At 41.0% G+C, this 24,339-nt stretch overlaps 2 protein-coding genes across 3 annotated transcripts in view; one reads left to right on the top strand and one right to left on the bottom strand.

The window, feature by feature from the left end:
- Window positions 1–161: 161 nt before the first annotated feature.
- psma4 (proteasome 20S subunit alpha 4) lies at window positions 162–5,516 on the bottom strand. Its single transcript, XM_029522588.1, has 9 exons — window positions 5,476–5,516; window positions 4,263–4,287; window positions 3,957–3,999; window positions 3,644–3,806; window positions 3,418–3,495; window positions 2,896–2,984; window positions 2,121–2,251; window positions 1,365–1,488; window positions 162–430 (listed from the first exon to the last, which is right to left on the bottom strand). The coding sequence occupies exons 2-9, from the start codon at window positions 4,263–4,265 to the stop codon at window positions 276–278; spliced, it is 786 nt and encodes a 261-aa protein (XP_029378448.1). The 5' UTR covers window positions 4,266–4,287; window positions 5,476–5,516; the 3' UTR covers window positions 162–275.
- A 7,026-nt stretch (window positions 5,517–12,542) lies between these two features.
- The window catches only part of LOC115056247 (unconventional myosin-IXa-like), a 137,929-nt gene continuing 126,132 nt past the window's right edge, over window positions 12,543–24,339 (top strand). For both annotated transcript variants that reach the window (XM_029522539.1, XM_029522538.1), the window contains exon 1: window positions 12,543–12,826. The gene's annotated coding sequence lies outside the window, so the exon portion shown is untranslated. The remainder of the gene's footprint in view (window positions 12,827–24,339) is intronic.

The raw sequence follows: 24,339 nt of genomic DNA, 5'->3' as shown, positions 1-24,339 counted from the left end.
TTGCTTCACAGTTTCATGCTGTCAATTCACTCTGAGATAGTTTAACATTCAAAATAGTTTATGCTCTTGAATTTGAATCTTTTTATGCCCTGTACATCCAACATAAAGCATGCAAAAGGTGAAATAAAGGAAACAAAGATGGAAAAAATATCACTCAATTTTTTGTATCCCATTATATTTTAATAAACACATGCAAACATACCTGAAAACACTTCTCATACACAAGGCCGCATTCGTTCTCACACACAAAAAGGCTAGAGTGTGGACAGGCTACGCTATTTGTCCTTCTCTTTCTGTTCCTTCTCTTTCTTTTCCTTCTCAGCTTTGGCCTCTTCCGCTTCGTGCTTCTTGATCAGCTCCTCCACCTCCTTCAGCTTCAGCACCTTGATGCAAGTCTTGCCGTTGTCACGGGTCAGGGTGGCGATCTCCACTAAAACGACAGGGCACGGACAGTGAGGGAGCTGCAGCTGTGGTTAGTGAAAGACCCAAGAGGTTCAAAACTTTTTTCTTAATTTACAATAGCAACACAGCAGAGTGTGTTCAATGACACACGCTTTGGTCATTGCCAATCCCCGGATCTGCCTTAAAACCAGGTTTTCCAGGTTTGCACACACGCCCCCTGATGTTAAGTTCACTGTCCCACTGGAGACACTGTGAAGACAGTATAGTGCCAATGTTTGGTCTCCTTTTAGCTGAGAACCGGGTCATAAAACCAAAACAATTAGCAACGAGCTGAAAGAGGTTAAGGATGAAATGATGTAACCAGTGGATAACTAGGGGACTCAACTGCCAACAGCAGGCTGTTTTTGCTGCGTATTTAAAAAACACATCCATGTTGTGCGTGCGCTTGATGTTTTTTTTCCCTCCCCAGGTCTAAGCAGCTGTGCACCAGGAGCTAGAGTGGGTTGTTCACTAATCAGAAGGTTGGTGGTCTGATTCCTGCCTCTTACAGTCTGCATTTCAAAGTGTCCGTGAGGAAAAACACCAAACCCCAAATTATCTCCAATGTATCATCAGTGTGAGAATGGTACAAAATCCCAGTATGAATGTGTGTGGGGTGGAACGTTGGCGCAGTGGTTAGCACTGGCGCCTCGCAGGGTGGACCCCCACTCCTGCCCAGTGTTAGCTGAGATTGCCATGACCCTGCACAGATGTTGGGCATAAATAATGCATGGATGAATGTGTGCATGTTGCCTCCATTGTAAAGCGCTTTGAGTGGTTGATTATACTACTAAAGTGCTTTTAAAGTCCAGTCTAATCACAACTCTTTTAACTGAGCTTTGTATTGCTTAGAATATTTAGAGCTTTTAACATTATAGCTCTTATTTTCTGTTCACTCTCCATCTCACTGTTCAAATCCACACCTTTCTCTGCAGACAGCTTACTGACATCCATGGTTTTATTGAGAACTTTGATGGCGAGGGCGAGTGCTGAGGACAGGGTCATCTCTCCCTCTTTGTAGTCCTGCTTCAACATGGAGACTGCAGCCTGCAGAGTAAACAAAGACAGACAAAGTAAAAAACACTATTCATAACCAAGTCCCAAAGCTCCATTGTCCTATTGTTAGTGCTGCAGAATTTACGTAGGAAGAACCTGCAGAGTGGCCTTGACTCTGTCTACAACTGTGAACTGCAGCCGGTCTCTTTTGTTGCCTCCTCTCTGTTTCTGCACCACAACAGCAGCACTGTCAGGATCGGGTGTGCGTGGGTGCACTAGAGACACCTCTGCTAAACGTGAATGTACTCATCTTACTGCAAGGCCTCTCAGACAAAAGTGTACAGAGTGCTCGGCAGAGGCTCTGTTATCCACAATGCTTTGTGTTGAGCCCAATGAAAAAACCCACCGTGAAAACAAAGCCACCTGGAATGAGGTCTTACACAGGAGTCGGCACCAAGTAGGACACAGCATCTCTGCTCATTGTTAGTGTCCAGTCTTTGAGATGGTCACTGTGTTTGGAAAGCCAGTGCTGTTGCGCCACCTAGTGGTACTACCTGGAAGCTGTTTAAGTGCTGCAGACGGGTAATTTTCTACAAACTGTGAAATATCCAGATTTCCTCAGTGATTTTAACCTTTTTAAACAGTATGACTGCTGCAGAGCACAGGACTCCTGTGAGACTCACAGCACTGTTGTTTCCAATGCAGGTGGCTTTCCAGCCTCCGTAGTTTCCACTGGGGTCACTCTGGTATAGCTGGAAGCCATAGTGCTTATCCCAGCCCATGTACAGCAGTGAGACTCCGAAGGGACGCTTTCCTGTGACAAAAAATATGCAGGCGCGCGTTAAAACACTAATTTAGCTGCACTTTTGTTTTTCAGTCCAGAATCGCAATTAAAAAAAGTCACTTTGAGCTTCATTTGACAATATTCCACTCTTACAACAGTCAGAGTTCCTGTTCACATCATTTGAAGGTTATTGGGCCATTTCAAAATATCCTCTTTTAATTCTACTCATACTTTGATATTTTAGAGTAAAGAACAGATGCAGTCAAAAGTCATGACGATGATTATTTTGAATCACAACATCAAACTGACAGATGTACAAATTAGCATTAGAAGATGGAGCTTTCAAAAAGAGTGAAAAGTCGAAGACTTAAAGGAGACAGACAGTCAATGACATACAAGTTGCTGATTGAAAAATAAACTTGAGAAGTTCAGACAAACAACTTCAACCTCAAACACTTAAGAAGCATAAATGTCTTCTCTGCACGTGATCACAGCTGGCTGATCAGGATGTGATGTGTACCATAACCCTTCTCTAACAGAAGGTCCATGCACCAATAATGTAATGTGAATAAAAATTTGGCGGATGCATCAAAAATACTAAAGATTTGGCACAAAAACTGCAACATAGACACATAATTGTGAGCCTGCTTTAACTGTGTGCTGCTGTTCTGTACCTCCAAACTGTGTGTACGCCTGTTTGATGTCGCATAATGCTGTGACCAGCTGCTCACAGGGTATTGGCTCCTGGTACTGCAGCAGGTATCTATAAAAGCAACACAGATACGGATAAAACTTGTGACATGAGTCAATATTTTTCCTTTTGTCTCACGAAAAAAACCCAACTGGAATTAGTGCTCCGTGATTGTGTTATTGTTATCCAGAGAAATTGCTGAGTGAAGTCTTGAGTTGGGGCTAAAATTGTTTTGTGACCTGACCATGAAAATCATATTTTGTAAAGTCAGCATGACTTTTACCTTTAGTCATCAAAATCTATTCACTTGATCTCTTAGACTGTCATTAACAGCAAATGTAGAGCATGGGCCTGTAAAGTGAAGCCTGCAGCAGATCAAAATCAACTCTTTTCATCCTTGGGCCTGGTTAATGCTTGTGGTGAACGGGTAGAAGCCAGAGTGTTACTGAGATATTGTGTCCATGAGAATGGGATGTCACCACAACAGCTTCAGTGTCAGACTTACCTCTGTGCTATGAGCCTCAGCTCGTTCGTCAGCACGTTGGCGTCAGATGTGATTCCGGCCACACTGCATGCCATGTCACTGTCAGGTCAGAGAGAGACCAACAATTAGTGCATTCACCAGTGAATTTCTTATCTGCTTACATGTGATCAAATCAGTCATACCACAGGCTGGTGTGAGCAGTTACACAAATTATTAATGTAGTTGCAACTCATTTCATTGAACTTACTCGTTCAGCTTGTAGATTTTCTCTGAGAAAAACACTTCATCCAGCAGCTTGTGGATGTTTCTCCTCTCGGCAGCCAGCAGCACTCCATCGTTGGCTAAAATTCCCAGGCAGGTGCCAGCGTGTCCAATGGCCTCCATGGCGTACTCAACCTGGTACAAACGACCTGCAGAAGACACACAGTGCTGTCAGGAGGAACCCACAAACACAAGGCACTAACAGTTAAGAGACCCCATTCACCAAAATTAGGGTGTAAATAAAGAGCAGAAAGACTCAACTTACAGTCTTGTCAATTACATGAGTTGATGACGCTTACCTTCTGGGGAGAAGATGGTTGTACGGGAATCATATCGACGAGACTGTTAGGAAACAGAAGGCAGAGATAAGTTAATCATTAGTAAAACTGTCAAACTTTGAAATGCAGTCAGGAGAGCTCTAAATACTTAATACATTTACTTTCTCCTGCAGAGCTTTCAAATGTCAGCGAGAAAATGTGGCAAAAAGCCCGTCTGCGCTCTGAGACAAACCACTCTACTCGAGAGCCACAGTGAGTTTTTGGACTGATGTGCACATAATGTGTTCTACAAAGACAACTCTACATCTAATGATGGAGATAACTCACCATCCTTGGAGACTGAAGTCACACTCTGTGGGGGGAGGGGAAAAAAAAAAAAAAAATCAAACAAGTCTGGTTTTCACCATATTTAAGAGGAAAATACTGTTGAGCTGAAATTAATCAATTATGTGATCAACGAAAATTAAGCGCAGTTTTTTATGCCTTTATTTAATTATTAAGTGGCAGAGAGGCCAAGAGGAAACGGGGAAATAGAGAGGTGAGAATGACCTTCAGCATCGATCCCTGGCTGGAATTGAATCAGGATGCTGAGGTACATGCTTGCTAACCACTTTTCCACCATCATCATCAACTATTCTGATAATGAGTCAATCACAATCAGCTTTGGTGCTCTTGATAAACAGAATACAGACACCTAAAGACCTCAACTTCACAAACTTTATCATTTCATTCAATAATAATTGTTTTGACCGCACAGTGAACGTTGCTGTTAGTTTTTGTCTCTGAATCATTATATTTTTTACTCCTCTATATTAATTTCATTTCAGACACATTAAATATTGTATTAACTCCACGTTTATGCTACATCTTACATATGTACACTGACGGTATCAACAAGCACACTTGTCAGTTTATTAGGAACACCTAAAGAGCCTTGCACAATCAAACGCTCCGTTTTTATTTTATCTTTTAGTTGAATGCCGTTTATAGCCATGAGGAAAGACTAACAAACACAAACAGCTCGTTGTGTGATACAACACAAACACCCCCCACAGTGATACAGCTGAATGAACTCATGTCCAAAACATTTCAGCTCAACAGAGTGTGGTCGTATTAAACACGGATGATTCACACAGCAGTTTGTGTTGTGTTGTGTTGTGTTGTTGTCTTTGTTCTTCACTAAAACAGCTCACTCGTGAGACGAAAATGGCCGGTAGTGTCACTGAAAGTGAAAGAGATTAAACTCATTCTAGATGAAGCTGTGATAAACAGCAACTGAGCATTCAACTCCTTTATTATCACAAATACAGTTCATACATTTTTTGTTGTTCGGGTTTGCGATAGTTGAGACTAAATCTTTCTGTTAATCGACACAAACGAAGATGAATCATCAGATATTTGGATCACTGCTTGGCCGGAAGTCCCCGCATTCTGTTAACAAAAGCTTTTTTTTTTTAAACGCAAAACATGCTCAGTGGAGGGAGAAATAAACGTTTAATAAGCGAGTCATGTTATAGATTGGAAAAATGAGAAAACTCACCTCTTAAAGAGCTTTGTGTGGCGCCTTATGATGGCGACACGTAACGAGGTGTGTCGTCATCAAAGCGCGCCTTCATTTCTATATTTATTGTTCCTTACCGAAAACAAAATTTCAAAATCAGAGTTAGCTTTATAAGATAAGTATAAATGATTTATAAATCATTTTAGAGACACCCAAAACAATTTTTTATCTCAATGTAATAATAATAATAATAACAATAATAATAATTATTATTATTATTACTATAATAATAATAATAATAATAATAATAATAATAATAATAATAATAATAATAATTTGAGTTTCAAGCACTAAGCAAAAACGACATATATCAACTTTACACACAGCTGTAAAAACATTGCACGAATATTGGGAGATTTAAAAATAAAGGACTGTTGTAGCGCCCACTAGAGGCAGGAGGCGGAGCAGGTTGTGTATCTGAAGGTGATCAGGTGATTGGGGGTCCCAGGTAATGTCCTTTCTCCCCACACAAACTTCAGTCAGTCCTTTAGTTTGAAGTAGATGTCAGTTGAAGTATGCTAACAAGCTGCTTTTAGCATTGACATCATTTCCTAGTAATGTGGGAGATGGGACCCAGTGGAATATGGCTAAGATATTTGTCTCTCATCTTCTCAAAGTAGGTTTTGGTTTAAGTAATTAATTTAACTAGGATTTTTGTAGTAATGCTCTTATATTATCATTGTGTGAAATCAATACTTGGTTATTAAAGTCTAGTGCATTTCCTATAAGCTACCTTTCCTGTAGATCTAAAGACAGAAATGGACCTCACTCATAACCAATATAAGACACACATAAGAAACCAGGAAGACTTGGTGATGGATCTTAGATGCAATTCAAATAAAAGGGTGGAGTCAAGAATAACAAAGGTAAAGCAAGTAAAGGTAACCAGTGACGTTTGGTTTGATTAGCTCTGTCATATTTAATGTGAACAAAAGCTCCATCCATTTCTGAGTTTATGAAAGCAGGGAATGTATTTGTGTAATGAACGGTTTTTGCCACTGGGGTCCCCCCTGGACTTGTGCTTGTGTAAAAGTTGAGGCCCATGTGTCTGCTTGGGTGTGAGTTTTAACACCATAAGCGATGGTGAGTCATCTGTAACTCACAGCCCCTACAAGCTGCTGAACCAGTTGGATTTGTGGTCTGTACAGTAAATCAAAACTGTAAAGTTTCTCTTCATAGGTGGTACTTGGCAGCTGATGTCTGATCCGTAACCTCAGATTTCCCTGGTCAGCTGGTGGCAAAGTGTGTGTGTGTGTGCTTCTCAATCAGACAGCCGCTCCATCTTTCTCTGGACTTTTTGTCTCTTTATTTGCAATACTATTGCTGGAACATTTAGCATACAAGTGTCCTTTTAGCATCTTTTAAACTGAGTTTTTACTGGAGGAAGTTTCTCAGTTGATAATAATACGTTTCTACTGAAACTTAAAAGTTCTTTCCCATGAGTTATTCATCTTCTTGTTGTTCAAAATAAGACCAGGAGCAAATCCTGAGTCAATAATGACACACAGAAAATCATCCTTGTTGTTAGTCAAGTCCCCAAGAGTTTCAGAACAGCTGTTAGATTTACCTTCTGCTGAGATTGTCTAGTTATTGGTGAAACACATGTGATTATCAAACAGAGAATATACTAAAGAGAAGTCGTACCCTGAAACTCAGACTGGTTGGTCAAATGATCTGACACTGTAGCAGTGCAGAACAGAACTCTTTGTTTCTTGTTTGAGGTTTTCCGCTCAGTAATACAACCCAGGGTTGCCAATGCCTGGCAGCTTACCTTGAGATTATCAAAAATAATCATATCCTCACATTGTTCTCTGAGGATCGGCGCAGGGAAGTGGAGAACTGCAGCTGCAACACCTCGATAAACAACCCGTAACACCACACTGTTTATTCAGAGGCGAGCACTACACTGAATTTTGATTTGTTTAGTGTTTGCTGGGGAGCTGGCTTTAAGATCCTATCCGTTTTTTTTATCTTCTTAGGGCCTCCAACTCAGGTTTCAAATTGTTCTCATTCCAGACTGTAATTTTAACATTTGAACTCATCCCAAAACATATTAAATTTCTGCTAAGCAGTAACTTCTTTCAGTAAATTGCCACATTGTTTTGACATACAGACTTATAGCAGAGTGATGGATGTGAACCATCCAATCTCCTCTGGCCACTAATTGTTTGGTATCACTAAAGCTTATGTTGTTGTAATCACTGTTTAGCTGCCAGTGCTGGAGATGCGCTCCAGGGGTTTTTATTGGCCCCTATAAAACTCAGTTCAGTGGCAAAAGGTGCCTAACTGAAATATGGGAAGCTCTGATGGCAAGACACCAATCACGCTGACGAGAAATATGGAACGCATCCACAGATAAACCAAACATTTACACACACACAGTCAGACTGTCAAACTCTATGCCATTTCACTTTTACATCTAGTGAAACAGCTCCAAAGTAAAAGTAACAAGTGGCTGGATGGCATCAGCCTCCTGTAAAAGGTCAGAATACACTCTACACAGCAGACAGGTCAAGAAGAGGAAAAAGCTCGTTTTGCTCTGGATTTACAAGCTTAACTTTTCTCATAGCAGTGCCTAAAGATATTCATGAGAAAAGAAACATGCTGGTGTTATTCACCACTTTCAGTTCACAGTTCAGAAGTTTCATCATTTCAAAATTCACTGCCAGTTTTGCTTTCTGTCACAGTCTCATAATGTTTGGGGGGGGTCATTAAACATTGGTACAACTATATAGGGCCACTCTGTAGTACCAGAGAAAAAGGAAAGTAGAAAGATGTTTACAGCAGAATGACAGATTTCAAAGAGCTGCATGAAAAAACAGTAACCTTTTATGGGCTTGATGAACATCAATATGAAATGTTGTTTACAAGCCTGAGTCATGACTTTGAAGCAATTCTTTTCTTTTCACTTGTGCGTTTCCTTTTTCCCTGCTGGTCTACGGTATGGCCAGTGTTTCCTGGGTCACTGACTCAGCTGGGAGTGGGTTATTTTATCAGTCCGTTATTTCCCTCTTTGAAAATATCAGAAAATGTCTACATCTTTTGGTTCTACCTTTTTAACTAGCTTCTATTTTTGTTCTTGGTTTCATGAGTCACAAAGTCTGCATAGCATCGCAGTATCAGACATCATTTGGAAACTGTGACAATGCTACATTAGTGGTGGATTTTGAAAATGTGGGATGTCTGAGGATTCATGGCTCAGAACTGAGACAGGTATCAGACAGTGTGTCATCACAAATGGGTGTGAGCTCTGGGTATAGTCTAAATCCTGCATGAAAATATTTTTTATATTTCTACATAACGAGAAACCAGACATAGCCGTGAAATCCCATTCATGTCAAGTTTATTAATGAGCCAACCAGTTTCATACGTTTAATTTCTAAAATGGAACAAGTTTAGTACATTGGACCACCAAGTGTCGGGTGGCTTACTTATACTGATGCAACAGCTAATCACTTAAATGAAGTCTGTTGTGTTGTAGTTAAATGATGCTGTAAAAATGTGGACTCCTTTATTTCTGAACTCATTTAGATCAATGGTTACAAAGGAATAATGGTGGAATGGAACCAAATTATGCCTCACATATTTAGGACACTAAACCATTAAAGATGCTATCTATCATTTAATTGAAGATTCATAATTTTAATAATGAACATTTTGAAATTGTGAATGTGATTATTTACTTAAATGATAAGACTGGCAGCATGCCAGCAAAGTGCTTAACGCTGTTGCCTCACGGGTTCAGTTCCTGGCCCGGGGCCTTTCTGTGCAGAGTTTACATGTTCTCCCCGTACCTGCCTGGGTTTCCTCCCACTGTCATAAGACATGCATGTTTGGGTTTATTGGTGACTCTAAATTGTCCATAGGTGTGAGTGTGAGCAGTTGTCAGTCTTTTTCTGTCTCTATGTGTTGGCCCTGTGATGTACTGGCGACCTGCCCTCAACCAGCGTGTTGGCTGGGATTGGCTTTAGCTTCACTGAATGAAGCTACACTTCATTCTTGCACAGATTAATCAAAAGAAGTCTAATTTTTCTCATTTACCTCATAATAAAAGTAATAAGAGTAACAGTGATTATGCATATTTCCCAAAATCCCCAAATGTTCATTTAATCTGGCAAAATCAATGTTGTATTCTATATTGGATGAAGCTTCCAATAAATCCAGTTGCTTGTGGATTTTACAGTAAAAACAAAATGTCCTAACGCGTCACTAATATCCAAGGGGTCCCCATGTTGCTGCTTTCTATTTTTGAGGAAACTATTTTGATCTCAGTTTTCTGGTTGACAGAGGAGTCATGTTGGCCTCCTGGTTATGCTCCCAAAACATTTCAACCTTTCTATTCCATTGTCTCCATCAGCCCCCCCCCCCCGCCCTCAGCTACTGTCTCTGTTATTTTACGTGAAGCTCCTGTCACTTTGGACACCAATGCTGGCCTGAATGTACACTGAGGGCCCCTCGACACGGGGTTGGATTCCATCTTTTTGGGCCAAAGGGAGGATTTCCTTTTCAAAATGTCTGGCTGGTAAATATGTCACCGGGCTGGAAACTGATCCCATGAAAAACAGGTGGGATGTTTTCTAACCCCGCCACAGGAGTGTGCGCGATCTATTTCGTTCCTCACACACACTTGAAGGTAAAGCGTGTTGATCCCCTGCCAGCAGAGGTATTATCTGTCAAGAATAAGCAGCCCAGGGGCAGATAATCTGAGATCTGCTCTTAAATCTTCTCTAATTAGATTCACCGAAGATTCAGTATGTGTGTTATTTCTATACACCTTAAAAAGAGTTGGATTTCACTGTACCCCCCCATGGCGATAACAAAAATGAAATGACACCGACCTTTCAACTGACAAATCCATTCTGACAAGGAAGTGTGTTTTGCAAGCGAAAAAAATGACTCACTGGGAGTTTGTTGTCAACACTGGAAAAAAAAATAAAATAAAATAAAAACTGTTACTTATTCTAAAGTCACTGAAATATTCTTCAAATTCCCACTTATATGTCTTATTTGTCTTAAATAAGTTATAAAACAAACTTACAACAACAACTGCTTGAGCCATTTTTACTGCTAACTAAACTTAAATAAAATGGATAAATAATAATAAATACAGTTTATCAGCATCAGTACCTCTGGAGCGCAATAAATAAAACACTTTAACCTTTTTTCTCCCCTTTCTTTGTTTCCCCATTCAGCTTTTGTCACTGGAATCTGCTCTGTGACTTGCATGATTGATTTGGCTGCAGTTTTTATGCTGGATACAAATAAAAGACTCTAACCTACCAAAACAAAATGAACAAAAGAAATTCTGCTGTTTTTTTTAAGCAAAATGATGAAGACTTTCACAGGATTAATGGCAAAACTCAACTTCATGCTGTGCTGCTGAGTTTTTAGACACAATACACCCGCTGGTGTCTCCTCATCTCCCATCGGTTAATGGCACGCCACACGAAAGCGCCAATGTCACCAACTGCACCAGGTGTGCAATTATGCTTTGTTTTGGTGAGGCAATGAAAAAGCACAGACATTAACTAAAGCCTGTTCCCTGGGCTGCACCCCACCACATTTGGCTAAAGTGACAGTTTTGAAGTTTTCTCTTAACATTTGCTCTTTATTAAAGTGAATAGTGCTGATAGTTGCTTGTCTGGATCTTCTTCCTTTGTTATCTTTATAATGCAAAAGGGTTTCATACATCCTTTAAGCAGCATTACGTCTGTTGGGCAGATTGAAACCTGCACTGAGTGATGAGATGCCTCGGGGCTGGTTGGTTAGTGTGCCTCAGAACAGCAACACAATACTACCATTAAATCCATGTAAGAAATACTGTATGAACGGACATCATGGACGAAATCAACAGTACAAATTGGACTAATTGAAAGCTACATACAAACTGAACAGGACCATAGGTTTACAAACAGGACGCTGAGTCATCAGTGAAGGCCAAGGTCTTGTTGTTGTTGTTTTTTTAAGCTCCATTTGTTATTTGCTAATTGTTATGTTAATGCTGTGCAGCCCTTGGTTACAGTAAGGTTATGGGAAGATTTAATGTTGGATTCCAGGCTCAATGTGACTCACCATTACATGAAACACAACTCCCTAACCTTATAGAAATGTTTTTATAAGGTTAGTTTTGAATGTCAACATGCTAACATTCTGTGATTACCATGAAACTCATGGCACAGCCTTGGCTAATGGGAAATTTATATAAATGTATATAAGAAATCAGTGTCTGACATAGAGTTGTTAAATTTTATTTGTTGGCTCTGGCACTTCACCCTGACTTGTTATTGAAACAAGAGCCACATAGTGTGTTGCCTAGCAATGTGTTCCGCCCAACACTGCTCATGGTCACGGTAATAACCTCTTAGATGTGGTTTGAGAGCCTCATGCATGGATATGCAGAGTTTTTTAGAGCCATCCATCCTCCTGTCAGGTAAATTCATAATGACAGTTTCCACTAGAGGGCTCTCTCATTTGAAAATAAATGGCGTGCATCACTGGTTTCTACAGTCCAGCCTAAAACACAAAAAGCTCTGGTTGGTAGGACTCATCCTCTGGAGATCATGAATGCTGGGATAAAAAGGTCACAATGAACCATTCCATAGCTGCTGAAATAATCCAGTCCAAACCACAAACACCAACCTTGTGGTCGCTCATGAGAAATTAAAGTCATTTCCCAGATCATTGGAATGACATGTTGAATAATAATGAAATTAATTAAATGTAAGGACGACCTGGCAGCATGTTTAGTTTAGTTAGTATTTCTGTGTCCCAGCTACATTTTGTTTTATGTATGGAGTGCTGCTCTATCTAATGAATTTTTGTGGCTTTTTAAATGGATTTTGAACCAGATGAGCACACATGAAGAGCAGAAATGAGTTTACTGAAATGAAAAAAAAAAAATCACTGATGCACTCTAATGTTCCTCCTGTGAAATGATGTTTAAAAGAAGCGGGCCACACGCTTCTTTGTATGCGGTTAGTGGGTGTCCACACTTTGGGCCACACCCCGCCCCGTGTCAGTCATGTGCTGAGTGACACTGCCTGCTGTCGAACCTGGAATGAAATTTGCATTTAATTGCCAAATTCCTCGTTGGAAAACAATAACCATTATTCAACAGAAGACCCCCCTCCTCCAATAACGACACGCCCACCCGCGGGTCTGCGTGGACGCGCAGTGCGAGTGCATGCGCGGCACAGATTTGCTGCTGGTCGTCAGAGAGAGACGAGCTGAGGGAGGACTCCGGACCTCGGCAGAGGAGAAACGGGATCCACGCTGGGCTGCTGTCGCTCTTCCTCGTCAGGAGAAAAGGGGGTTTGAAGCGGTGGACGAGGTGAGCCGTCCTCTCTGTCGCACCGCCGCGGATAAATGTCACGGTGTTTTCTTACATAATGCGTAAAATGTGCGGCACATTTGGTCCGCAGTGTGTGTCAGGCAGAGCCAGGCTCACTGTCGCAGAGGACGGTCGGGGTTCTGGCTGATGTGTGTGATGCTGATGGAGAGCTGCAGGCTGCAGGGCTTTGTTGTGTGTGTGTGTGTGTGTTGTGACATTGCTGGTCATGTGTGTGCTGCCACAGCTGGACATAGGGATGGAGCCAAGCCTCTCCACATAGCAGCAGGCTCAGCATAGTTTGGTGTGCTGGTAGAAGCTATCAGAAGCTGCCTGTTCGACATCCTGTTGACCACTCACAGAGGGCAATGAATGCCCAGTTGTCAAAAGGGGACTTCACATGGCCGAGTTTAGAGCTGAAACAATGGCAGATTAGTCAGTTAGTTGATCGACAGACAAACAATCTGCAACTTCATTCTTTTTGAAGCAGGACTCCATTGGTATTCTGTATTCATAGTTGGTTGTTCTGTCAGACTTGGCTTATTGTAAACTACACTTGTTTAGGATATAAACTAATAGATGTGATCCTAACTCATGTAAGATGAAGACAGACTGGAAATGTATGTGATTTTTTTTTTTTTTTTTTTTTAATCCTAACAATATAGTGCATTTATTGAGACGTCAACATGTCAGCTGGCAGTGAAAACAGATGCACTCCTTGTGTTCAAATGAAAACGTGGGAAAAATGTCAGCCAAATCTTTACAGAGCATGTCAACATTTGACCATGAATAAAGTTTAAAACAGGAAACCATGGCTCTAAAATAAGTGCTTTCATTCAGTGACCGTGCAAATTCATTAGCGAGATGAAAAGTAAGAGGTGAAAATGGTACAACCAGTTTACCTGCTCTGTATGTTTGCAACTTCATGTGAATTTGAATTACAGAATATTTGAGTGACAGAAAACAAATTGGCAGTTGTTTTGAAAATCAATTTGTCTTTGTTTGAAACAAAATGCAAATGATCTGCTGGTTGAAGCTTCCTAGAGGCATAGAGTTTTCTTTCTTTTGTCATTACTGGGATAAATGTGACATTTGAGGGCGGCATCAATGAAAATATCTGAACGTGAGTTGATAATGAAAATAACTGTTAGGTGCAACCTTAGTGGGAATTGGAAACAATCACTGGGCTCACAGCTGCAACAAAGACAGTGGATTTGTTACTCTAGCTTCAGCTGAAGCGTAAATGAGGCTGTTTCAATCCAGTTCACATGTTTAAACAGGCCCACATGGCCTCAGTCAGACCAGACCAGACCTCCAGTGCCCCCAAGGTCTCTGTCCACGAGCCCAAGAGTTTCGAGTAGAGACCCACCCTCCTCCTCCTACTCCTCTTCCTCTTGTGGCTCTGAATTGCTTGTGTTAAGCAACAGGAGCCAAGTGTGCGTGTGATGAGTCCTTCCGGTCTTTGGCACTTTACATGAAATGACACAGAGGGGAAGAGATAAAGTTGTTAGAAATGCAAAGACAGACGAGTTCTTCACCTCCTGTAGGTGATCTGCAGTGGACTCCTCTGACAAAATTCTCTTACTGTGATGTCAACTTTGCTGACATTAACATTTCATTCACTTATTATGTAAGTGGCAGAGCCCTTGAGAGCACGACTGAAAACATTGCTTTGACAGCTCCAGCTGCCCAGTGAATTTACTCCCCAAAGGAAATGGAGCGGCTCAGAACTGCCACGATTTTAAAATGTGTGACAGATGAAACGTCATGGCAGACCCTCCACTGTGGCTTTTCCTGCACAGTCAGTGTAAACCCTGCAACAGAAGACATACAAACTTAAATGGGGGGAAACTGGGATAATGAGCATTTCAATAATTCATGTAAAATGAAAGCCTCTAATCCTTTTTTCCAAATCAGTTTTAAGACTTACAGAATAGGCATTTTCACATAGCATAACTGCTCCCTCATCATCATATGGTGTCCGTCTCAATGACTGAGTCGCCCCTCCTGAACACTTTGTTACAGGTCTGCTGTCAGCTGTTCATTCACTATTTATGAGCACAGCTAGTTAAGAGGAAAAACAAGGCTGCGTGCCTGTATGGAGCCTCCCTGCTGGGATTTGATACTGAAATGTACATGCGAGGGGTTGAAAGAGGTGGGGAAATTAACCTGTAGTTCTTACTGAAGAAAGGACATGCTAAACTGTTATCAGAGATGTTCAGAGATGTTCTCCTTAATAGGTGAGCAGTCAGTGTTCAAACTGAAGGACCAGGCTTTGTCTTCTGAGTGTTGTCAAACACTTTTTGCAACTTGTCAGAAGTACATTTTCTCATTGTATTACTAGAAAATACGAATCTCACCAGCATTGCACACACCATCTGTTTATTTGTAAATGTGATGTCTAGGTGACAGGTTAAGGAGAAAAAGGAAATGTGTCCTACTACAAAGCCCAAAGATTTGGAGTGATATTACGGATTCACGTCTGAGTGAGAGAATATTTCTAAAGTCATGCTGTAGAGCTACAGCTAAACTGGCTTAATTTTGCCTCCCTCATCTTAATTTCTCAAAAAAAAAACAAACAAAAAAAAAAAAAAAAAACACAACAGGACTATTTGATCTTGTTTCTGACCTTGTTTCATTCTCACCAACATCCCGACAGATTTGTCATAATCTACAAGCCCTTATGGTGGTAATGTCTGTATTAGATCATGGCGATAAGAGCATCAGCAGGTTTAGGGCGGGGCTACGGCGCTCCTCTGTTGTAACCCCCTGAAAATCATATGAAAGCCCACTGACCTGCATTTCTGTTTTCAAATGATGGTTTAAAAAAAAAAAAAAGGTGTGTTGAGTGACCGTGGAGGCCGCTGGATTCCAGCGTCCGCGCTCGAGCAGTCGCATCATATTCAGACCTGCTGCTGGAACGCTCAAGGCTTCATGTAAGACGATACCAGGATGAGGTCAGTTTTACACATACCATGTCACTGCAGCTATGTGCATCCCTAACCAGGTGCATTTATAGAGCCCCTTACAATGGTGGCAGTGATGAGGTGTGTGTGTGTGGGAGAGAGGAGTTGGCATATTAAATAGCATCTGTCTTTGCCTGACACAGACCAGAGGAGACCTGAGCAGGTACTACAGTAAAGTAGTCAGGTTTCCATTGTTGTTGCTGGCCGTTTGTAGGTTAGTTATTAAAGTAAGAAAGAACTGGGACATGGAGTGAAATACTGCGGTTTTTTTGGGTGGGCGTAGCATCTTGACAAATGTTAAATCAGACCAATCTTGTAGTTTTACTCCTCGGTAGCTGCATTTAGTAGTCAGTTGATATGAAATGTCATTTTTTGGCATTTAGATTTAAATATGGAAACAATACCCCCACATATTGCCCCATGCTCTTTCCTTGTTGGGTTGGGATTCGCTCCAAACAAGCACACTTTGCTGATACTCTGAAAGCAAGCAAAATCCCAGATGTTTTTTTTTTTTTTTTGTTTTTTGTTCCAGCTGTGTGTACGTGGAGGCCAGTCAGTTTGATCCCTGGGTGGAAATGTGACTGCTGACCTGCTAACCTCTGTGACACTCATGTGACACATGAAGACTGGAAGTGATATGTCATGGTGTTGATGTGCTAATGGACTGAGTCTTTAGTGTTTAAGTGAAGACCACAGCTTGGCTTAGATGCGACTAGTTTTGCAGCGTTCATCCACAGTCAAGGTTAATTCATTACCACATTCTCCTTGTTCAATTTCAATTTGTCTTTACAGGATGAGACTCAAAGAAAATCTGTACGAAACAAAAAAGGCCTCTGTCACTTCTTGGAAAAGGAGCTGCTGCAGCACAGTATGTGTTACTGGTGCTGATTGTTAGCATGATAGCAGAAGTCCTTTTGATTGCAATATGGCTAGATTCATAGTGAGGCGCTGCTACTTTTTATGTTTTCAGCAGTTCAAAGTAAAGCCCACAGTGAATGTCTGCCTCTTTTATTGCTCCTCATATCTCTTTGTATTATTATTTAGCCTCACACTATGGCTGTCACTGCTGTAGGCATAAACAACATTTAAGGATTATTCTGCTTGTGCAAATAAATGTGTTGTGGCTTTAGTTGCTGAAGTCATTTTGACACGGAGAATTGGAGCATTTGATTGTGCTTGTTGCAACAGGCAGCAGCTGGTGAGGCCATGGATCAGTCCCCTGGCACTGCCTCGGGCAAAGAGCAGCCAGCAGCTTCGCCTTGCTCTGCTCCGTCCTGCTTGGCTGGTTACAAATGGAGGGAGAGTTTGACAGGGAATAAGGATGATTAACAGTGCAGGCACTAATACGTGTTGAAGGACTGTTCAGGCTTTCTTTGCAGATTAGGATTATACCTTTAGCTGCAAATGATTTGACAAGCCTCCATTTTTAATGTGTGATGTGTCAGAGAAAGTTGGATTTATCACTTATCACAATGTGGATGAAAATTGTGCAGTTTTGTCCTTTGTTTCTATCAAACCCAACATCTTAAAAAAATATATATATATATATATCACACCTAGCCTCTGACTCAATGTCGGCCTCTCACTTCCACACGTGGTTCTTCTTTAATGTCTTCTAACTCAGATGCTGTTAATGGCACACTGTTGAACCGGCTAATGATGAATACAAAAACTTTAGTTCGTGGATAAACATTACAGCACCATATATTTGTTAGTCCAGCGCTGAAAACAACTGTGCAAAGCTATCTGCAGAAAATAAATCTGTGTAGGAATCCAGTTCTTCCAATAATCTCTGCATTTGGTCCTGGGATACAGCTGGGCAGCAGCACGGTGGTGCAGTGGTTTCCACTCTCATGGTCCAGAGACATAAAGATCAATTGCCTGTAGGTATGAATGTGAGTGTGTGTCGACGTGAGAAACTGTCCTGACTGTATCCAGCCTTCATCCAATCTCAACCTTAGAGGATGAATAGTGTCGCAACCTCCTTGAACCTGTGCTGCAGTTATGGGAATGGTTGTGATGTTACAAATCATGTCTAAGTCTATGATTAATGTTACATTCAGATACATGTGCATTTCCCACGTGTAGACTGAGACTGAGCCACAGCTAGTTTGTGTTTGTTCTTCGTTGTGTTGGCCTTTTAAAGATTAGGTAAAAACTAAATGTGGCCGAGAGTTTGAGCAACATCTTTGTATCTATGGACACAGCATATATGATTTCACCTAGATATGATTTAGGTAGAAGAAAAATAATATTAACACATACTTGTTATTATTATCATCCTCTAAGTTGACGCACAACAGTTACCTATCTAAACAACTAGCTGGAGGTTGGAGTTGTGTACATACTCACCTGATAAATGCTGGTTCAACACTCTCTCTTTACGGCTCTGCTTTTGGTCCACCCAACTCCTGAGGGAAATATCTGAAATCCAGCTGAAGTGAGAAGTGCTCCACTGTTTGTGTTTGCTGTTGGACGTTAACCAGGTTGTTCAGACTGGTGCTTTTGCTGAAAGCAGCAGAATCTGGCAACAACACTAATGAAAACAGTGAACCAAAACAGTCAAGCTACAAGTTGGGAAATGAAGACAATGAGCTAAGAGATGCTTCAAAACTTCAAACGGCTGACAGAAATGCAGTCACTGACACTGTGAGCCTCTTCCATGTTACACAAAGCTGTTTGATCAATTGTAAATGAATGATATTGATGATGGCAGCTGTTCGTCTGTATGTGAGAGCATAGCAACATCTTTTAAAATGTCAGATTATCGGATGGCCTTTTAACAAGCAGCTAAATCTAGACCCAGGCCCTCACTGCCCAGGAAACTGCACAACAGGACCAGTGTGTTTGACTTTGTTTTCTCTTCAGTACACCTCAAGGAGGTTTATTTTATTTTGTTTTTAGTGATTTTGATCCTCCACAACAAAGTAATTACTTTGGTGAGTGCAGTGAAATCACAGTGGATGTGAATCATGATCAAACGGATGGAAAAAAAAAAAATCCCTTCTATGTAAGTTTATCTCCTTTTCCCTGTCCACTTCTGGGTGGTTTAAATGTTTAGAGAGCCCATCCACATGATCCACATGACCTCAGTCCAAGCATTTAGCCAGCAGTCATCTGCCCAGCTGAAGTGCCTTTGATCAGTTCTCTGAATCCCTAAAAGCCTAGAGGTCACCCGGCTACATCTGACCCGGCAGTCGGTGGTCTACACAACATGAGTTCCCTTGCAGCCATCAATAAAATGTCCAATTTACCGTATTGTTGAGCAACCTTTAAAGTTTCTTTGTTGTTGAACCTCAAGTTGAAGCCAGCATTGTTGCAGCTGGATTTCAGCTGCAACAACAGAAAACCATGGAAAACAATGCCAGCAGGCACAGATGTGATGCACAAGAATTTAAGAATATCCAATGTCTATTTATTCCATTAATCTTGTGGCACTGCAGTCAGCTTGAATTTGTGTTTGTCAGGGAGGAGGGAGAACATCCAGACACTTTGCCTGAATGCTGTAACCACTCAGCGAGTTCAGTTCAGCTCATCACTACTGGCTCATTCTGCTGCTGATGCTGACGCTAGCTTTGTTTGTCTCCGTGTGTTTCCAGCAGATTGATGAAGCTGTTTCTCAGATTGACAGAACTAACTCAGCCAGGTGCTCTTGCCTAAAGCCTGTCGGTTTCTGCCAATGGGAGAAAAACTCCTGAGGGATCATAAGTAGTTAGAACAATTTCTCGCCCCTCTGCAATTAGCACCGTGTCATTTTGGGGTTCAGCGGCAGCCTGTAATGTCACATCCAACTTTCTGTCTGTGATTCAGTCGTCCCACTTCCCTGAGAGCTGAATAACTGGCTTGTCTCATATTTATGCTGTCTGCACTGTCAGTTAGTTTGTGAGAACCATGGGCTGGCTGTGGGCGGGAGTCGCCCTGCCAAATGACGCCCTGCTGAAGTGCGCTGGCGGCAGAAAGACACATGAGAGGAATTTGAATACGTGCACTGTATGACAGACGGGCAGATAAGCATGTGACCTACTGTCTGCCACTGCTTTGTTGCAATATGCTTTTGGCAGTGTGTGTGTGTGTGTTTGACAGAGAGGCAGTGGTGGCCAGAGCCAGAACAAAGCAGTCTGCAATCGGAGGACTTGGGTGTGGCACTCAGTTTGATGAAGCACCAAATGAAGTCTGATTTGCTGTATCTTTGTCATCCACATTTTGGCTTTAACACAGCTGCTCCTCAGCACCGTCTGTGACCACACCAAAGTGCAGTGCAAAGTAAAATAAGCTCGAAATACATTTATAGATGTTTTAGGACAGTCTTTGGTCTGTAATGTCCCAGTTTGAAATCTGAAAATGACAGTGGGAATGCCGACGGGAAGCGTGTGGAGGGAGACAGCAATTGAAAAGTCACATATTACACTTTTGAACCAACTGGCCATCTGATGTTTCCATTTTTCAACAGTTTGACAGAAATAACAGAGTCAATATTAAAGTAGCAGCGATTAGTCAGCTAATCAAAAGATTTTGTCAAAATGATGAAACATTTCCTTCTTTAACTCCTATCCCTGCAGCGTCGTGGCCCCTGTGACCTTGTATTGGGAGGCCATGTCTTGATCCATTCTCAGCTGACTGGGCGAAGTCAGCTTGCACCCTGGACTGGTCAGCAGTCTATCACAGGGCCGACCTCCAGGCAAATTAGAGTCAGTAGTTAACTTTATGTTCGTGTCTTTAGACTGAGGGAGGAAGCGGGAGAATCAGGGAGAGCATGAGAAGGCCCCAGGTTTGAACCCAGAGCGAACACTCTGTCCCCATCTACAACTGATGAGTTTTATATGTTATCAAGTTAGATGTTGGCAGCTTCCTGCTTTTCTTGGAATCTTGGCCATGGGTGTTATTTAATGTTATTACTGTTATTTAATAATTTACAAATCAAGACTTTAATCAGTGATGAACACAATTCTTCAAAATAACTCACAACTGTCAGCAGCCCTGCTGCCATCTCTGTTTTCCTTTTGTTCTTGCTGTCAGTCTCTTCTGTCATTTTTGTCCTCCATGTTTCTTGTCCCCTTCTGCTGCTGAAGCTTAGTCATCCTGCCAAGGTTGTCTCAAAGTTGCTCTCCTGCTGTCTGTCCCACTTGCTCAGCTCTAAACTGGGACGACACAGCCGAATTAGCAGGTAGGAGGCCGTTTCAAGTTTCAGGATGAGAGCTGTTTTTGTAAAAACTGAGACATCATCGCTTGGTCAAAATATTTGGGGTAACATGAAGTCATGCCATATTAACACATACTGCATCTTTCTTTGTCCTTTAAATTTGCTTGTTGGATTTTTTCTTAATTGTAGATTTTCTTTCAATGAGCTGATCAGTTGATGGAAAAATTCACTTCAGAGACAATGAAAAGCAGCAAATATGAGCATTACTTTAATACACTCATACGTTCATCACTTTGTTTCTTTTTCTTCCATCTTGTTCAACTCACCATTATTTGAATAAATCTGTTTCTGGCTTTTTTTTTACGTGATTATTGATTATTCTGGGTCAACCTTGACTAAAAATATTCTCCAGATTCATTTATATAAATTATATCATAATTATAATATTATGATATAATTTCTAAACTGTGTCTCAGCAGAAGTCAACATTGCTTTTTATTAGGCTCTTCATTAGCTGGTTTCTTGCCATTAAGCTTCACAAACACCATAAGTAACCATCATAATCACCATAATATCTACAGGGTCCAAAGTCTGCTGCTGAGACTGCGATTTCCTGTTCTGATGAGCTGAGGAAGCCACACTGAGGGTCCAGAGCTGGCGCTAAGCTTAATGCTATGCGCTGGCCTTTTGAAGGCTTTGCCTGTGATGACTTGACAAACAGCTTTTTAATTATAATTTTTTTGTTGCCAATTTTAAGTTTCTAAATCAATCGAGGACATTCTTAAATAATGAGTTTGTGATAATGCTGATTCGTTGCACCCATGAAGCATCTCGCAGACAGTCAGCACCAAGAAAGACCAGTAGCAGCTTTTTTTCTGTTTTCATCATTATCATAAATGTGTTAATGAAGTAATCAACTAGAATTCAAAGCTCAACACGTCCTTCTATTTTTGTACTACAGGTCATTCATTAGTTCATTCATTCATGTCCGCACATACCTCTTCAGGCCTCCCTGACTGGCTGCAGTTGCTAGGATCCAGACTTGCTCTCAAAGAAGTAGCAAGAGCATCAGAGCTGTGTTTCAGTTCAGTTTTTCAACTCAGATGCAGCAGCAGTTGATATTGGTTTTTTTTTTTTTTGGAGGCACAGAGGAGCAGCTTTTATTTTTTTGACCGTTCATTTATAAAATAATCACTATATCAATCAGTCATTAAATTCAGCCTAAATTTAAAACAAAATGGCACCATAATCTATCAATACATATGGAATTAAAGACTTTGGTGCCAAGATACAACATATTTGATATATGTGATAATGGCTCAATGTATGTTATGCAACACATAACATGGAATGAGGTGAATTCTAATAATTCTAAGTTAAATGGACAGTTCACAGTGTACAGTGTACATGCAGATGATAAATAAGAGTCTAACTTCATTATTCTGGCCTAGATGAAATCATCGGGGAGTCTGTCCTTCTCACAGCTGTGTTTTTAATGAAAAGCTCAGTTTCCTCTGAGGCAGCAGAAGCTCTTTGGTGGAATAATGAGCACAGAGCAGCAGCAGAGCTACAGTCTCATCTGGAACAATAATGAAAGCCACTCGTGTAAAACGAGATGCAGGTGGAGGTTTCTCATTGGACGGGGACAAACGGAGGGAGATGGTTGATTGGCTTGTGGTTTCTGAGCGGCAGTGATGTGGTTGGTTGTTGTCACGGTGCTGAAAAGTGTCAGCAGAGAGTGTGTACAAATGGGGGGGTCAGTGACAATGATAAGGCTTTGTGTGTGTTTGCTTGTTGTGTGCCAATGTGTGCACTATTGTGTGTTCCAAAGCTTAGGTCAAGGTGGGCACAGTGGGATTTAATTTAGTCTTAGCTGGGTGTGAAAGCTCTCCCTGCTGTGACTACATGGCTGTGAATGAAGGGTCTTCGAGTCGCGACCCCCTCAACACACACACACACACACATCAACAACGCATCCACATTTACGCCTCCTCACCTACCACACAGCAGCTCCCTGCATTTATTTCTCTGGTGTTTTATGATTTCTTTGTGCTTGTCAATAATTCTATGGTTTGGCTGGATGTTTTGCATTTAAATCAGATGGAGAGCACGAACTACCAGTCCATCAATATCAGCTCATCTGAAAATTGTTTCTGGTTTCTTAGTTTGGTTTGCTTCTATTGGTTGTTGGACAGAAAAGATACTTGAAGACATCACATTGTATCACAGATAATAAGGGAAATAAATGCAGGATTTTTTACATCTTTATTTGACAATTTAGCAGAGAGAACCAGGAAATCTTGAATTAAAATGAGGGGCACTGATATGCAGGATAGAGACGCACTGGCTGGGATTTGAGCCGGGGATGCCTCTCCAGAGCTTGTGTGGTATGCGCCCTCATAATTCAGCTAATGAAAATAAATATTACAGGCTCAATTGTAATCAGTTCGTGTACCATCCTCAATGTACAGTGTAATATAGTTCCACTCTAAATCCACGCAACGCACAATCTGTTTTTACTGACACTGCATCAGAAAGACCTCAAATTTGTAGGTATTACTGAATCTGTAGTATTTTCTTTTGTTGCTGTATGGTCCTCTGTCCCTTTACATAGAGAGGAAACAACCATGAAAAGCTTAAAGCCACATTCAGCACTTTTACTGTTGCACCCTTGCTTGGTCCAATGTGACCACTAGATTATGGTGGTTAATGTTAGCAAACTTATAAAGAGTCAGTTTTTTGACTTAGTGACTCGCCACCTTCTGTTGCCACTACTTTGACTTTTAGCATTTAGCATAGTCCTGTCAGTCATGAGTGTTGAGTGAAAGTTTAAATTCAGACTTAACATCCTCTGACCATAAATGTGAATCAATGTTTAACATAGTTGCCATAAAAATGTCACTACAAAGGGATAATATTTTTATGATCAGTACATCTGTGTGTCATCTTACGCTCAGTAAATTTATTTGACAGTGTCAAAATTTTCAAAGTCATTGGATGTAAATTTGACAGTTGCATTGGCTACACATTGTAAGATAAAGCCGTGCAATTCACAGTTTAATATACAACATTTTACTCTAATAAGCTTATCAAAAGCCAAAATGATTTTTTCACTGAGAAACTTGATGAGAAACATCAATGCTGTATTCTGTGTGTGTGTGTGTGTGTACTTCTTTTCAATTCTTTGTCTTTAGTGCACAGTTGATATTCACATCTCAGTCTTCATTATGGCCCTTTTGAAGACATTTTCTGCATCTTCTAATCAAGAAAGTAACAAAAGAGTGTATTTCTTCAGTGTTGATGGTATTAGCAGAATTATCCACAGAGGTTTTCTCTGCTCCAAAATACACAAGCAGGTGATTAAACTTGAAAAAAATACTAAGTAGAATAGTTCAATGTTAAAAATCTGT

The sequence above is a fragment of the Echeneis naucrates genome, chromosome 16, assembly GCF_900963305.1.
Source record: "Echeneis naucrates chromosome 16, fEcheNa1.1, whole genome shotgun sequence".
NCBI lineage: Eukaryota > Metazoa > Chordata > Actinopteri > Carangiformes > Echeneidae > Echeneis > Echeneis naucrates.
This window is presented reverse-complemented; position numbering and strand designations above follow the sequence as displayed.

Coding starts and splice junctions, on each gene's coding strand:
- psma4 (XM_029522588.1), bottom strand. Junction 2,985..3,417: donor CTGAGGCTCATAGCACAGAG/GTAAGTCTGACA, acceptor TTGCTTTTATAG/ATACCTGCTGCAGTACCAGG. Junction 431..1,364: donor TAAGCTGTCTGCAGAGAAAG/GTGTGGATTTGA, acceptor CTGTCGTTTTAG/TGGAGATCGCCACCCTGACC.